The sequence below is a fragment of the Pteropus vampyrus genome, unplaced genomic scaffold, assembly GCF_000151845.1.
Source record: "Pteropus vampyrus isolate Shadow unplaced genomic scaffold, Pvam_2.0 Scaffold167, whole genome shotgun sequence".
NCBI classification, from domain to species: Eukaryota; Metazoa; Chordata; class Mammalia; order Chiroptera; family Pteropodidae; genus Pteropus; species Pteropus vampyrus.
This window is the reverse complement of record NW_011888948.1, coordinates 4,345,748-4,362,957: the sequence shown is the minus strand read 5'-3', so window position 1 is coordinate 4,362,957 and position 17,210 is coordinate 4,345,748. Positions and strand designations below refer to the sequence as shown.

General features: G+C 33.6%; 1 protein-coding gene across 1 annotated transcript in view; it reads left to right on the top strand.

Annotated features, from left to right (window-relative positions):
- The first annotated feature begins 5,034 nt into the window (after positions 1 to 5,034).
- LOC111745853 overlaps positions 5,035 to 17,210 on the top strand; it is a 120,451-nt gene continuing 108,275 nt past the window's right edge. The window contains exon 1 of the mRNA XM_023536720.1: positions 5,035 to 5,163. Coding sequence (XP_023392488.1) covers positions 5,035 to 5,163 — 129 coding nt within the window. The remainder of the gene's footprint in view (positions 5,164 to 17,210) is intronic.

The following is a 17,210-nucleotide window of genomic DNA, read 5'->3' as shown; positions in this document are numbered from 1 at the left end:
CTCATACAGAAATTCATCACAAGTATTAGTATCTCAATTTACAGATGGAGAAGCTGAGAAGCAAAAAGTTGGAGAGGTCTAACCATCTTCCAAACTTAAGTCAAATGCTAAATTGGAAAGAAAGTACAGAGCAGCTGACTCATGCACCAATGCACTTCCCATTAAAGGACAAGAAGAGAACAGCCTCAAACTCACAACGTGGAAACACACATTTACATAGGACCTTGGGATTTTTTAATTTTACAGGGCTTAACAACTCCAAATATAAAGTAGATTAATTCAATGATAGGCACATTTAATGGTTCCCTCTTCGGTACCCCATGGTGCTCTATGTTTTGGTCTACTGAAGTATTGATCATTTTATATTGAAATTTTGGCTCATTGTCTGTTGCCAATGCTGGACTCTGATTATTGAGATCAAAGATTGTGTCTTATTTTTCTTGCATTCTCACTCTCACTGTTTACTCCAGTACTGGTGCTCAATAAACACTGCTATAGTCAGATTGGTCTGCCTTAGCAAAATACCATAAACTGGATAAGTTTAAACAACAGAAATTTGTTTTCTCACTGTTCTAGAGGCTAGAAGTCCAAGATCAAGGTGCCAACATGATTGGTTTCTGGTGAGAATTCCCTTCCTGACTCATAGATGGCATTATTTTCACTGTGACCTTACATGGCACACAAAGAGCAAGTTCTCTGGTGTTTCTTCTTATAAGGGCAGTGACCTAACCCTCATGACCTCATCTAAATCTAATTATCTCCCAAGGTTCTATATCTAAATACCATTACATTGGAGATTAGGACTTCAACATGTGAATTAATGAATAAATATTGAATAAATGAGGTAAAATGAATAAAAAGAAAGTATATTTAAAGAAAAGCTAAAAAAAATGTAATTGAGAAACTATACAACTTTCCAGAAAGATAGATGCTGGAAAACTAAGAATCTGTCACTTTGGTTTGAGCCTAAATAAACGAACTAGAGAGGCTTACCTAGCTTTGGTCTTTTGAAGTTTGTCTCCTCCCTGATTCTAATCTCCAGACTACCAAAATCAATGGTTTACCAAAGTATTTATTCTATATGTTTTATTATATTCAGTGAATGCCTAAATATTTTATCCCAAATGATTTTATTTTTACTTAGAAATTTTTGTCTTGAAAAATTTTGATTTAGAGGATGGTATAGAAAACAGCAGAAATATTAATAAAAACACTATGAAAATAATATGTTTTATATTATATCTTCTTTTTACACTTTTATAATTTATCAAGAGCTTCTAAATTGCAATTTATTCTTTCTGATTGTTCTTATTCCATTTCAACCCTCACGAAATAAATTGTTTTTGAGTATTAGCTAACTTTATAAATTTTCCTCAAATGCTCCTTCAGATTCTTTCTGTAAACTCATTCTTTAATATTTTTCTTTTTCTATGAATTGCTTTTTACATAACTCCAATCTAAATCTTTGGCTTTCCTTACTTATTAGATAAGCTTAAACAAACTTGTTATATAGATTGAATTAAATGGAACAGATATGCACAGACTGAGAGAGAAATTTTTCTCACTAGATAGGGTTGATCTAACTGAGTTGTCTCCTGGATTCTGATTGGTTCTTTTTAAACAGAGAAGTGAAATAAATTAATCCATACCCATGACTGTATCTTCCGATATGCTATTCACCCATCAGCAATTTTATTATAAAATGTTTTTTTTAATAAGAGTAGTATCAGCAAAACAGTGAACTAGGAATCTTCATGTCCTTGTTCTCCCACAGAGAAACCAAATAAACAACTACAGACTAACTAAAATAACTTTCTAGGTGCTCTGTAAACCAACTAATGATATATAGTAACCAAGCAAAATCTCAATCAAGAAAAAGCCATATTTAGTTGGTAGGAAATTTTGTGGCATTTTACTCATCCTTGCCTCTCTTCTTCCTCAGCATTGCACAGTCATGAAGAAGCTGCCCAATTATTGTTTTTTAGCCTCAAGATGAAAAGAACTGAATAGAATTCATTTGCAATGTTCTCTCCTGCATGTGGGTAGCCCGCAGGACTGTTTTCTGTCTTGCCTTACTCAAAGCTCAGGGAAACAGTGGAAGCTGTAAGAGGCAATGATGTGCGTCACAGCATGTGAAAGCTGCAGGGGAATTACAGATCTACAGACACCTACGAACAAGAGATTATGGGCAGAATTATATAGAATGCCTAAGGCTACAAGAAGAAACTGAAATAAGACTCTTTGAAACATTAGGGCATGTAAAAACAGCTGGGGAAAATTAGAAAAAAAATATATGTACACAGATCCAGACAGGTTGGCCAGAAAGAAATGAGAAGACCTTATGCTATCACTCCAGACTGTTCTCAAGGTTCAGAGGCCAGCAAATTAGTAAAGGTTGTCCATGCCAGTCTTCAAAGACTGAGAAAGACAGCTGTTTCTTCAAATGTCCAATTTTCAACAAAAGTTCACAGGGTACTCAAAAAAATAGGAAAACATGACCCATCGAAGAGACAATAAATATCCAGAAGAAGCACATACTTTTGACTTATTTTAAAATAACTATCTTAAATATGCTTAACTAATTAAGAAAATTAGGAAAATAATATATGAATGGAACGAGACTATCCATGAAGCAATGGAAATTAGAAAAAAAGAACCAAAAGACTTCTGGAGCTGAAAAACCCAATAACTTAATGAAAAAATCCGCTAAAGAGGTTCAAAGGCAAACTTAAACAGGCAGAAGAATGAGTCAGCAAATGTGAACACGGGTCATTTAAAATGATCATATCTGAGGAGCAAAAATAAAAAAAAATAAATAAAGAAAATTGAACAGAGCCTAAGGGACTCAAGAGATACCATCAAGATATCATGCATTATGGGAATCCCAGAAGAAGAAGAACAGAGACAAAGAGACAGAGAGAATATTTGAAGATATAATGTTTGAAAACTTCCCAAATTAGAGGAAACACATAGATATACTAATTCAAGACTAGGATAAATCAAAAGAGACCCACACAGAGACACATTAAATCAAATTGTCAAAAGTCAAAGATGGAGAGAGTCTTAAAAGCAGCAAGAGAAAAGCAACTCATCATCTTCAAAGGAGACTCGATAAAATTATCAGGAGAAACTTTGAAGGCTAGAGCAGTTAGAGAATATATTTAAAGTGCTGAAAGGAAAAACTTGTCCGCTAAGAATTTTACATATGACAAAACTGTCTTTCAAAAATCAAGGGAAAATAAAGACATTCCCAGACAAACAAAAGCTAACAAAGTTTATTATCATTATAATTTCCCAACAAGAAATTATAAAAAAAAAGTTCTTTAAGTTAAAATAAAAGAACACTAGACAGAAATTTGAAGCCATTTAAGATATAAAGTTCTCCAATAAAAGTAAATACATGAATAAATAGAAAAAAACAGTACTATTATAATTTTGGTCTGTAACACCATTTTTTAATTTTTTTCACAGGGTTTAAAAGACAAATTCATAATAAATAATTATAAATCTATGTTAATGAGTTTATTGTATCATTATAAAGATATAATTTGTGACATCAATAGCATAAAGTGAGGGTGGAGCTATAAATGAGAGTTTTGTATACAATAGAAGTTAAGCTGGTATAAATTTAAAATAGGTTGTTATAAATTTAAGATTTATAAATTAGTTATATTATAAATTTATATTTATAAATTAATTATATGTAATTCTGATTGTAACCACAAAGAAAATATCCATAGATTATATACAAAATGAAATGAGAAGGGAATTAAAATATGTCATTACAAAAAAATTAACTAAACACAAGGAAGGCAGTAATGGAGGAAATGAGGGACAAAAAAGCTATAAGACATACAGAAAACAAATAACAAAATGTAAGAAAGTAAGTTCTTTACAGTTAGTAATTACTTTAAAAGTTAATGGATTAAACTCCCCAATCAAAAGACATAGATTAGTAGAATGGATAAAAAAAACAAGATGCTGTCTAAACTTTAGATGTAAGAACATGCATAAAATGAAAATGAAAACATAGAGGAAGATGTTCCATGCAAATAGTAACCAAAGAGAGTAAGGTGGCTATGTGACTACTAGATAAAATACATGTTGAGGAAGAAACTTACAGGATACAAAGAAGTACATTATACAATGGCAAAAGAGTCAATTAATATCAGGAGATATTAATAATTATAAATACATATGTACTGAACATCAGAGTTCCAAAATATATGAGGCAAACATTGACAGAATTGAAGGGAGAAATAGCTCTACAGTGATAGTAGAAACTTCAATATTACACTTGCAAAAATGCATACAATAGCCAGACAGAAGATTGATTAGGAAATACAGAACTTGCACAACACTGTAGATCAAGATTTTTTCAATTGCACATGGATTATTATCCATGGTAGATGATATTTTAGGACAAAAAATCAGTCTTGATAAATTTTAAAAGATTGAAATCACATAAAGTATTTATTCTGATTACAGTAGAATGAAACTAAAAAATTGAGAGCAGAAGGAAAACTAGAAAATGCACAAATGTAGAAATCGAACAACACACTTTTAAACAACCAGTGAGCCAAAGAAGAAATTACAAAGGAAATAAAATATCTTGAGAGATACAAATGAAAATGAAGAAAGTAGAATCATGCCAAAACTTATGGGATTATTAAAAGCAATGCTGAGAGAGAAATTTATAGCTGTAAATACAAAAAAACAATAAACAAAAACAAGAAGAAAACTTCAAATCAATAACCTAACTTTACACCTTAAGGAACTAAATAAAAAAGAATAAACTAATCCCAAAGCTTATTTAAGAAAGGAAGTCATAAAGATTAAAGCAGAGATAAATAAAGTAGAGAATAGAAAAAGAAAAGAGAATATCAATGAAACCAAGAGTTAGTTGGTTCTTTGAAAAAAAAAGGACAATCTTTTAGCTAGATTGACTAAGAAAAAGAGAAAAGACTCGACTAACCAAAATCAGAAATGAAAGGGGACATTACTACCAATTTGACAAAAGGAAAAAGGAGTATAATGACGTATTATGAACAACCGTATGCCTATGAATTCGAAAACCTTGATGAAATGGACAAATTCCTAGAAATACACAACCTATCAAGACTGAATCATGAAGAAACAAAAAATTTAAATACACCTAAACTAGTAAGATGGTTGAATCAGTAATCAAAAACCTCCCCCAAAATGAAAACCCTAGTATGGTCTCACTAATGAATTCTGATGAATATTTAAAGAATTAAATCCTTCTCAAACTCTTCCAAATAATTGAAGAAGAGGTAACACTTACTAATTCTTTTTTTTTTTTTTTTTAGGCCAGTATTAGCTTAACACCAAAGCAAAATAAAGATGCTACAAGAAAGTAAAACTACAGACCAAAATTCCTGATGAATATCAATACAAAATTCTCAACAAAACACTACAAACTGAATTTAACAGCATGTTAAAAAGATTATACACCATGACCAATTGGGATTTATTCCTGGATGTAAGAATGATTCAACTTTTGAAAATCAATCAAGGAAACACACTACAATAATAAAATGAATGATAAAAACTGTATGATTATCTCGATTGAGTCAAAAAAAGCATTTGATAAAATTAAACACCCTTTCATGATAAAAACACTAATGACCTAAGAATAGAAGAAAACTGCCTCAATGTAATAAATGCCATATATAAAAAACCCACAGTTAATATCATACTCAATTGTAAAATATTTAAATATTTTACTCTAAGATCAGGAATAAGGCAAAGATGACTGCTTTTCCACTTCTATTCAATATAATATTAGAAGTCCTAGCCAGAGTAATTGGGCAAGAAAAGGAAATAAAATGAATTTAAATTGGAAGAGAAGAAATAAAACTGTTTCTATTCACAGATGAGATACACTTATAGGTAGAGAACTCTACAAAAATCTGTTAGAATGTTTATTAGTTCATCAAATTTTCAGGATGTAAAAGCAACATGAAAATTAGTTGCATTTCTATATATTAACAATGAAAAATACAAATAAGAAATTTAAAAAACTATTCCATTTACATTAGCATCAAAAAGAACAAAATACTTGGGAATGAACTTAGTTAAGGAGGTGAAAGACTTGTAAGCTGAAAACCACAAAACACTGCTGAAAGAAATTAAAGAGGAGACACTAATAAATGAAAAGACATCTAGTTCGTGGATTGGAAGACTTAATATTATTAGTTAAGATATCATTACTACCCAAGGCAATCTACAGACTTAATCCCTATCAAAATCATGATATTTTTAGCAAGAATAGAATGCTCTATCCTAAAATTCATATGGAATATCAAGGCACCCCTAATAGTTAAAACAATCTTGAAAAAGAACAAAGTTGGAGGTCTCATCGTTCTTGATTTCAAAATTTACTAAAATACCACAGCAATCAAAACAATGTGAAATGTGCCATAATGACAGACATATAGACCAACAGAATAGAATAAAGAGCCGAGAAGTATATATACCTCACATATATGATCAAATGGTGCTAAAACCATTCAATGGGGAAAAGACAGTCTTTTCAACAAATGGTGTTTGAAAACTGGACACTCACATGCAAAAGAATGAAGTTAAACCCTTAAAAATAAACTCAAAATGGATTAAAAGCTAAACATGAGATCTAAGAGTATAAAACTTTTAGAAGAAAACTTCGTGCTCTTGGATTTAGCAATGATTTCTTGAATATCACACCAAAAAACAGAAAATAAAAGGAAAAAATAGATGTCAGACTTCTTAAAACTTTTGTGCATCAAAAGACACTGTCAACCAAGTGAAAAGATAACCCACAGAATAGAAGATATTATTTGCAAATCAATTTCTAATAAGGAATTCTTATCCAGAATATATAAAGAATTCCCACAACTCAACAACAACAACCAAAAAACAAACAAACAACACAATTTAAAAATTGGCACAGACCACTAGGCAAATGACCAATATGCATGTGAAAATATGGTCAACATTACTAGTCATTAGGCAAATGCAAATCAAAACCATGAGATACTGCTTCATACTTGTTAGTTGGCTATTATTAAGAAAATAGAAAATAATAAATGTTGGCAAGCTGGGGAAGAAATTTAAACACTTGTGTATTGCTGGTGGAAATGTAATGGTGGAGCTACTGTGGAAACAGTATGATGAATACTCAAAAATTAAACACAGAATTACCACATGATCTGAGAATTTCACTTTTGGTATATACACAAAAGAAATGAAATCAGAGACTGGAACAGATATTTGTACACCAATATTTACAGCAACATTATTCACATATCCAAAGGGTGGAAGCAATCCAAATGTTTATTAGTGAATAAATGAATTAACAAAATGTGACAATGGAATATTATTCAGCCTTAAAAAGTAAGAAAATTCTGACACATGCTGCAATATAAATGAACTTGTAAGACGTTATGCTAAGTAAAATAAGTAGGACACAAAAGAATAATTATTACATTATACCTTTTATATGTTGTCTTAGAGTATTCAAAATCAAAGACAAAGTAGAATGATAGTTACCTTGGGCTGAGGGAAAGGTGGGTGGAGAGTCAGTGTTTATTGGATAGAGAGTTTCAATTGGAGAAGAAGAAAAAGTTTTGGAGATAGGTGGTAATTGATGGCTGTATAACAATGTGATGTTCAATGTAATGCCACAGAACGATACACTTAAAAATAACTAAAATGATGCATGTTATGCTATGTATATTTTACCACAAAAATAATAATGATGTCCTGCAGAGAGTCAAATAAAAAAATATTTTATTAAGTCAGGTGACCCACTAATTTCTTATTTTCCTTGAAACCTTACTCCTGGGACCCTCCTTCCCCTTCTCGAATGTGCATGCATTGATCTCCAGGGACCCAGTCATCATCCAAGGATTTCCCTTCCCAGCTCTCTTGTTAAAGCCACTGCTTCTTTAATTTATTTCTTGAGTTACTCCTTTGTTTTGGTGGATAATATTGTCTATGATAGGATGCATGGGTATTAAATCCTTATCCTGAGACACATTCCAGAATATCTTCATTTTGCCCTTAGCTGAATTACAGTTGAATTTTCCTCAGAATATTCAAGATATTTCTCTATTTGCTTCTGTCATCCAAGTCAATGTGTTCTAGTTATTCCATCACAACTTCGTTGTACCTCAGCCTCTATATATGATCTCTATCTTTTAGGTTTTATTGGATCTAATTTATAACTTGAAGAATGTCTCCATCTACACGCTTTTGTAAAATTAATAAGACAGTTGGTGAATATCATCCACTGATGTCTTCACCCCATGCTTACCTACTGAAGTTAATCCCTTGTTCCTTCTTGAGCCCAGGAAATTTTCCATAGTCAAGTTTTCCCTGATTTTTTGTTCCATTTTAAAATAACTTTGGAATTGGATTCACTATTTCTGTTCTTTAAAATAAAAATGTGCATCCCCAGAAGAGCAGTACATCAACAAAATAAAAACCTTTAGTTATCTGAAAACTTAATTTGTTAGCTATTATGTGTTATTTTCAATTTTTTTGTTATAAATTGTTCTTATTAACCAAAAGCCAGTCTTTGCAAAGACTAGATCCTTCTACCTCAAATTGCATTATACTGAGGGTGAAAAAAACATATTTCAGATTTCATGTGAAATTTCATTGTGCCTTTACAATGTGTTCCCATCTAAGTGTTTTCAGGTTTTAACTAAATATTTAAGGCCTAGACCTATATTTGGATGCACACATGATCAGCATCACCTTCAGTTAAATCTTCTCCATTTTGCAACAAATGGCAGAAATTGACCTTGACATTTTCCAGGAGGACAAATTCATAAACACGAAAACAGAAAAGAGAATCCTGTACCAAGATATAAAATTACTCAGTGCAGCTTCTATAGTGAAATAAAGACAGTTCATAAGGCCAGGACATTTATGAAAAGTACAATAAGTTATGTAATGACACAAATGAGCACAGATAATATGAGCCTGTGGTTTTTCTTGATTTTTATATATCTAAGCCCTCATGTGCTTTGCCTTCAGTGGATTTTGTCCATAAAAGCTAAATGTTCTGGAAAGACTTCCAGGGTAAACCTGTCATTTAAAATTCTACTTCTGCTGTGTCACAGATGCTTTGTGTGAAAAATAATAAAACCAACCTTTATATTTTTCTTGTAAACACAGAGTTAGAATAAACATTGATGAAGGAAATCTCTAAGTAACTTAAAAAAAAGGGGGTCACTATTTGACCATCTCGACTCAGTAAACTTTTTTAACAGAGCAGCTAGCAATTAGACCAGTAGGTTAGTTAGAGTTTTCACCATGCTTTTTTCCCCTAACTTATCCTTTAACAAGCATAGAAAGGCTACATGGTTAAGAAAAGGAAAGACTAGGAAAGAAAGTACTGAATAACATTTAAATAAAGACATAGATGTGATATCTCCATGTCCTGGATTTTCCTCTACTGCACTTTGGGCCCTTTCTCAGTGACAAGTTGCTTCTCATGCTCAGCCTCTTCTCTTCCTTGCTGCAGTCCCAGCAAACTCAGTTTGTCACTATACATGTGTAGGTACCTCTACCACTCACTTTATTCCAGGAATTCACCCCCTCTTCCTTCCTCCTGAAGACTCAGTGGAGAGTGGGCCCAATATGTCAGCTGTCCTCTTATATGCTATTCTGGAAGACAGCTTCTTTTAAAACGGGTTTAGCACATAAAAGGAGGATGCATGTGAAGAACCATATGACCAGCATGGAGCACTCTCGTACGATAAGCATGATATGTCCATGTCATAGTTTTTCCTTCTGAACAACTGTCTGAGGCAGACATTATTATCTCTTGCTGAGATTAGAGAATTCTCTCCAGATCACTTCAATGTCCATGATCTTCAATACTATATCATGTCCCTCTGGCCCAAGAGACAGAATCTAATAAAGTTCCAAGATCAATAGCTTCTGGCTCCTGACCAGAGCCCTCTATTGCCTCTGCTTTTTACACAGCACACCCTGCTGCTCAGAGGTCACCACCAAGAAAGGACATGCTGTGCCTGTTGTTCCTTGAGAAGATAAGTTGCAGACGACAGTCTCTGGGGGACACCGACAGCCCTTGCCAGTCTTGGCCTGTGCCAGGAGAGAGTTAGTAGCATTTTCCCTACACCACATTTTAGATATATGTCATCCCCCTAAAACCCCCCACCCCCACCTCCCTCATCTACCCAACCCCTCACATTCTTATCCTCCCAACCTACCACCTTCCTCATATCCCCAACTCTCCCACCTCTAGCGGTTGATGACTTTGGAGCTTGTAAGGTAGTTGGATGAGAGTCTTCAAAAGCAGAATTGGATATGTCTTTTCCATTAAAATGGAAATACTGATTTTGTGAAATGAAGATTGACCGGCATACAAACATTTTAACAGAGGCTGTAAGGCCCCAATAGGAATGTATTTATATTCCTCCAATAACCTTAAGTCGTTTGTTGAATGTAACCTGGATGCTTGTATAACAGAGTTGATTATATAATCATGAGTCACAGTGCAAAACCAATCACACATCCCCCACCACAGGAGACATTTATAATTTTCCTTAAGAGCAATGAGGTGATGTGTGAAAGTGAAAAGAACTATGTCACAAGAATTCAGGGAGGAAAAGGAGGCACCAGTATTCCAACTTATGTGTTTATGTAAAAAAAATATCACTTTCAGGGGAGAGTGACAATTCCCCACTTTTGCACTGATGTGCTATGTGGCCTCAGCTTTTGAGGATCCCAAAGAACATACCTCCAATGCACCAGTATAGTGGGCAGAGGCAGGAAAGGTGATGTCTTAGTCATCTGGGGCTTCATTAACAAAATTCCACAGACTGGGTAGCTTAAACAAATTCTGGAGGCTAGGAGTCCAAGATCAGGGTGCTGGTGGATTCAGTTTCTGGTGAAAGCCCTCTTCTGTGTCCTGTCCTCTTATGGCAGAAACTGCCTAGCCTTGTCTTATAAAGACACTAATCTCATTATGGGGCTCTACTGTCATGACCTAATTACTTCCTAGTAACCCCGACTCCATACACCAACACACTGAGGATTAGGGCTTCAACACATGAGCTGGGGTGGGCGGGGGGACACAAACATTCAGTGCCTAGCAGGTGGGGTGGCCCTGGAAGAGGATCCTGCAGGGCCTGGCCTAGGCAATGATGGCTGGTGGTGGTGATGACAGCAGTGACCCTCAGAAACACAATGGAAAACGGTTCAACAGTGGGTACCAGAGGCAGTGGTGAGAAGCTTCATGAAACATTAAGGAATTGTGATCTGGACAGTAGATGGTCTTAACAGGCTGAAACACAACTGTGTGAACCCCACAGAGGAGCCAGAGGAATGTCAGTAAGAATGAAAGGGCCCTGGAGAGTTTCACGTATAAAGAACAAGTCGGAGGGGAGGGGTGGGGAGGGGGGTGTGCATGTCTCACAATAACAGGTGTTAACATGAACCAGAAAAATAAAGATTATTAATATTAATATGACTCCATTTAAAATCTCTGGCTGGTATTGAAAAACGTGGTTTACAACTATCGAAAAGAAATGAGGGTATATTTGATCTCTACCACCATTTAAATGGGAGAGAGAATTATTCATGTTCTTCGTATGAATCACAGTTTGTGGATCCTCTGTGAGTTTAATTCCAATCTGAGTAGCTGAGTTGGTGGTTTGAGCCCCAGCTCAGGCATGTATGATATTTATCCTTTTGGACATGCTAGTGTTTTTCCATTAGCATATACTAGCCCAAGTCACCAAAGACATTATAATACAGCAATTGTACATATGCTGTCACCTTGCTATCTGCTTTCTATTACTCCCAGATCCTCAGCAAGCAGCCTTACTCCACCATTGTCTGTTCTAGCCCCACATCCTGCATTTTGTGGTGCTAAGTGGCCGCTTATCATCACAGATATGCCTTACTGTCCTTTAAATATGAGGATGCCACTGCTAGAATTTCCTATACATGTTGTTTTTTGGCATTTTTCGAAGCACTTTCACATGTATTTACTAATTCTATTTTACAGATGAGGAAATTGTGATTCCAAGGTGTGGCTTGCCCTCCAAAAATGTTGAGACAAAGTAAATTTTGAAATCTAAACTAGAAAATGCTTCCCTATGACATTGTGTCTCTTCAATATCATGTCCCACTGGACATCACTTCATTCTATTTATTTTTACCTTATATAATTTCACTTTTTCGAAGGGCAGAGTTACTTAATTTATTATTAATATTGATTAAAAAAGATTTATCAGCAATTTGAGAATTGATTACTTATACTATGTTCTTTTAGTTCTGGGATGACAAAAATATATTCTTTAAAGATCAATACTTTAGTATGAAAATATGTAATGTTCACTGAAAAGAGACTTGTTCCTTTACAGATATGTGGTGAGAAAAGTCTGGAGTGGATTGTCCAGTTTCTGACAACCCTCAGACCATTTATTAGGTACTCATTTTTGCCCTCTACCACACTTTGTGCAGTGATGTTGATGATAAGAATATGAATATCAATTAACAACTGAAAAGTTTCAAGAGGAATATATTCATATAGGTATACACACACACACACACACACACACACACACACATATAGGTGTATATATATATATATATATATATATAGGTATAGGTATATATATATATACACACATACACACATATATATATGAATAGATACACACACACACACACACACACACACACACACACACACACACACACACATATATATATATATATATATATATATATATATATATACACTCACAAACATACATCTATAGACAAAATATACAACGGCTCCAATAGAATGATAAAACTCTAAATTACTCTCTCTCTCCTTTTTTTTTTTTGCTATTTTAGAAAAATGTTTGCTTTTTATTGTGCTTCTATGGCTGATTTCTTTTATACTTCAGAGTGCCATTGCTATGGTTTCCTGATAACATAATCATTTCTATCTCTATGAAATGATTCTGGATGCTACCTGCAAGGCTCTGCAGTCTCAATTGTTTGAGAGACATGTTGCTAGTCAGATAATATTCAAAAATGCAAATATACATAACAGGAATATCCACAAAAGACACTGTCCCACATTATAGTGAAGAAAAATAGAAGCAGAAGTATGATAATAGTATATTGCTATTAAAAAAAGACACTGTGAGAGTGGTGGCTAAAAGTTAAAATGAAAAAATTAGATGCTGTTCTTGCTGGAGTTCTTACAAATCAATGGTAATAGCTTGACTGCCTCAAACCCTGATATTCATGGAGAAACAAACTAACACAGAATTTCTGTCAGATTTTCAGATTCTATTTGGAACATTTTTAGTATATGCTCCCTGATGTTTGTGATTAGAGTGTCTACCTCTTGACACCTTTTGAGCCAGGCTATTTTTAAGCATCTGCACAGATTTTTGCTTTCTCAAGCTTCAGGACTCCTGATTTGTGTGTGTCAAAGTCACACTTCCAGCTCTTTTAATCATAGATAGCGGGCAGCATTGGCCCAATTACTAGGAGAGATAGAGCCTTTAGGTGTTGGTGTTGTTTAAAAGACAAAGAGTAAAGGAGAGAAGATCAGGAAGACTGGATTGTTGGTGTCTGTCTCCATCAGACCAGCTCCTGAGCAGGTGCCCCTCCTGGAATTGAAGCAACCTATTTTAGGGATTGTGAAGGCAATTCTTAATGAGTCAGTATCTCCTCTTTTTGTTGTTTGTCTATGAATAAAGTAAAGCAAGTTTTCTCAACCTTGGCACTATTGACATTAGGGACCAGATCATTCTTTGTTGTGGGAGGCTGTCCTGTGCCGTTATACAATTGTTAGCAGCATTCTTAGCTTCTATCCACTAGATGTCAGTAGTACCCCCTAGCTGTGATCATCAAAAATGTCCCCAGACATTGCCAAATGTCCTTTGAGTTGAGAGTGTAGAGCGAAAATTACTCCTGGCAAAGAACCACTAAAATAGATTGTTGTTTGATGCACTTATTTATTAAGATAAAGTTTTCTAAATTATTGGCTCCCAAAATATTTTCCTCTTGCTTTAAAAAGGCAAGTGATAAAGCTTTACAATTATATGATTCCTAATATATATTACACTTTTTTTAATGTTAAATTTTTTCATATAATAGTAGTGACCACGTTATAAAGACAACTCATTTTTTTAAAGTATCTGTTTGCAGATTATCACAGGATTCTTATTCTCATTATTTTTCTCTTGCCTTTCGTCTCCTACCCCAATATTTCTACAACCTCCATAGAAAGTAAAAGGAGGTAGCTATTGCTTCTGCAAGACTGAAGATGCATTTGGGAGAGTTTGCTGGATATAAGAAGAAAATACAAAAAGCAATATGAGGAGTTATGATGTTAGACTAAATTCTAATTTAAAAACAACAAAAAAAGAGGAGGTAGGTGATAGCTTAGATAGTTTGGAAGAAAATGACTATGTCTTCTTTGTATTTGCCCTGGAAATGAATGCATTCAAGAACTTAGATATGTACCCTAGACTTTAGACTGCTTAAGCATAACTCCACACTTTTAGAGACAGATGTAGTTATAGAGAGTGGCCTCCATAAGAAACATGGCTCTGGAGAGAAAGAAGGTTCCCAGGTATCATGAGATGACTCCCAGTGAGGAATAAGAGAGGAACCATCCAAAGAACCAATGAGAAATTATTGAAGAATGAAAACCCATGAACCCTGATTTTAAATTCTTCTTTATCTTATACCCCTTAACCTTTTGGGATGTTTATGCAATTTATAAAAGACACTGAATTTAAGCTCTTAATATTATGCAGATTGTACCTAGATTTTCAAAATAAAATAGACATGATTGAATCTGGTTTTGGAAATCTTCAAAAGGACTAATTCAGCCTAATTCCTTTCAGTTTTACATGGTGGTAAACCCAAAGTTACTAGTAATAAAGAGTATCTTTTGGCTGTTGTCCTCCATGCATGTATTTTCCTTGGGTCATGAGAAAAAGAAGTTACTGGATTTGGGTATTCTTAGTATCCTTTGCACTATTTTGTTTTTTTTTAATTTCACCTATAATCTTTTTTTTTTTTTAACACAGTTTCTTTTGTCTCATTCATTAGTTGAATCTTCATTACACAAATAGCAATAGAGACGTTTACCAAAAGTCTTTATGTATCTTCTTGCTTCCTAAAGCTCTTCAAACCTGTGAAGCCTTTAGAATTATTAGATTTTGAAACATGCTTGAAAATGAAAAGACTTAATCTTCTGCTTGGGCAAAATCTATATATGCTTATAAAGGTTTTATAAAACCAACATGTTACTTTAAATGAGTCTGTTCATTTTATCTCATTAACATCCTCACTCAAATCACTGAGAAATTCTGAGTTTAGGGTATATATTTTATAGAATAATGTTTATAATTTATTGTTGGATCAAATTTGACTTTAGATGACAAATTTCAAAGGAGGGACTTTAATTCTCTTATGTACTTTGGTTTTAGCAGGGAAAATTGTCTAAGTGCTTATACCTTAATGGGTGTTCACTGGAGGTAAAAAATATAACCAGATTAGATTCTTATAATAACTCTATTTTGAGTAAAACTTAAAAAAAAAACTTTACAATATGCCTTAAATAACATAGATATATAAGATGATATCTTGAAGTTTCAGGGGGATTTCTTCCTCTAATCGTAACATGTACTTTATATGTATATGTACTTAGTATATGCACTTTCCCTAAGAAACTTTATTTTAAAAGATAAAGGTTTTAAAGTATTTTACTCCTTTCTAACCATCAAAATTCTGAGGTCAGTATGTAACTGCTCTCCAATGTGACCTTGAGATGAAACAGACTCTGAAAACAGACCACTGTGTTTTTGAAAATGCTCTGATTCAAGTACCTACATAGCTCCTAACTCCTTTTGAGAAAATGGAAGTCTTCCATACCAAGGTCTAGAGGTGAATGGAAGAAGAATCAAATATCCTTCAATATTTTTGAACTCATAACTTCCCTATCAAAATGAGCAACAAATTTTTTCTACGCCAGTCTAAATTAACATGCAGCACCCCTTGTTAAAAATTATTAAGAATTTCAGGATAGTGACAGCAAGTCATTAAACCAAGTTAGGGGAACTTTTAAGAATGGCATTTAATTTTTAAGAGAGACATTTTTTCTTCTACTTATATTGTCCCTCTTTCTGGTTCAGCTGGGTGATTTGTAACTCAGTGAATATCTTTAGTTGTTCAGAACAGGCCAGAGTAATTAATTCTATGGTTCATCTTGTATTAACAAGAAAACATGTGACTTTTGAATAATACCATTAACCTACAAAACACTTTTGATCCAAAATTCATTTTATTAAATTTAGATAGCATCAGTTCTAAGAAACACCACTTTCTATGTACCATTAAGAAACAAAAGATGCTGTTATTAAATATGATGCATCATCTATTGGAAAACAAACTGTAAATTCAAAGATAGTAAACTGTTAAAGATTTTAGAATTGATGAAATTGTTGATCTCAACAGGTCTTGCAACACTGTGAGCTACCCACCACTATCCCCTACTGTACAATGTTGAAAGGTCTTTTGTTCATAGAAAGGAGGCATGAAAGAATGGTTAAAGAGATGTGCTAAGGTTACATGTCTCATTAGGGGTAGAGAGTAGAGTGGAGAACTGATACTGAACCTAGTGCTTTTTTTCTCCACAACTCAGTTGCTTATCTCTTCAACAGGATCTTTCACTGGTTAAGAGAAAGTCAGTTGTGAAAAAAGAAAAAAATCACAAAAAAATGAGATGAGAAAAGGAGAAATAGGCACATAAACATTAATTTTTTAAATATGTATAGTATACATATACTATATATACCCATATACAGTATGCATATATGTATATTTTATTATATATGTATTTTATATGACATTTGGGAAGCAATATTTTTGTGTGAAGTTTAATTAATTTATGCTTCATTTTTAATTAGTTTCAAGCTGTTGATGTTATATATATGTATATATATGTACATATATATCATTTTAAGCTGTTGATTTATGTATGTGTATACACATGCATTATATATTTTTTTGAGTGGTGGAGTAGTTATCTGTGCAATAAGTACCATAGACATTTAATATAAGCCACAAGGTCAATTAAGATTAGGTAAGGGTTGTCATCTCTGTGCTTAAAGTATCTTGAATGTCAGCAATCTGGAATTGCAAAAGAA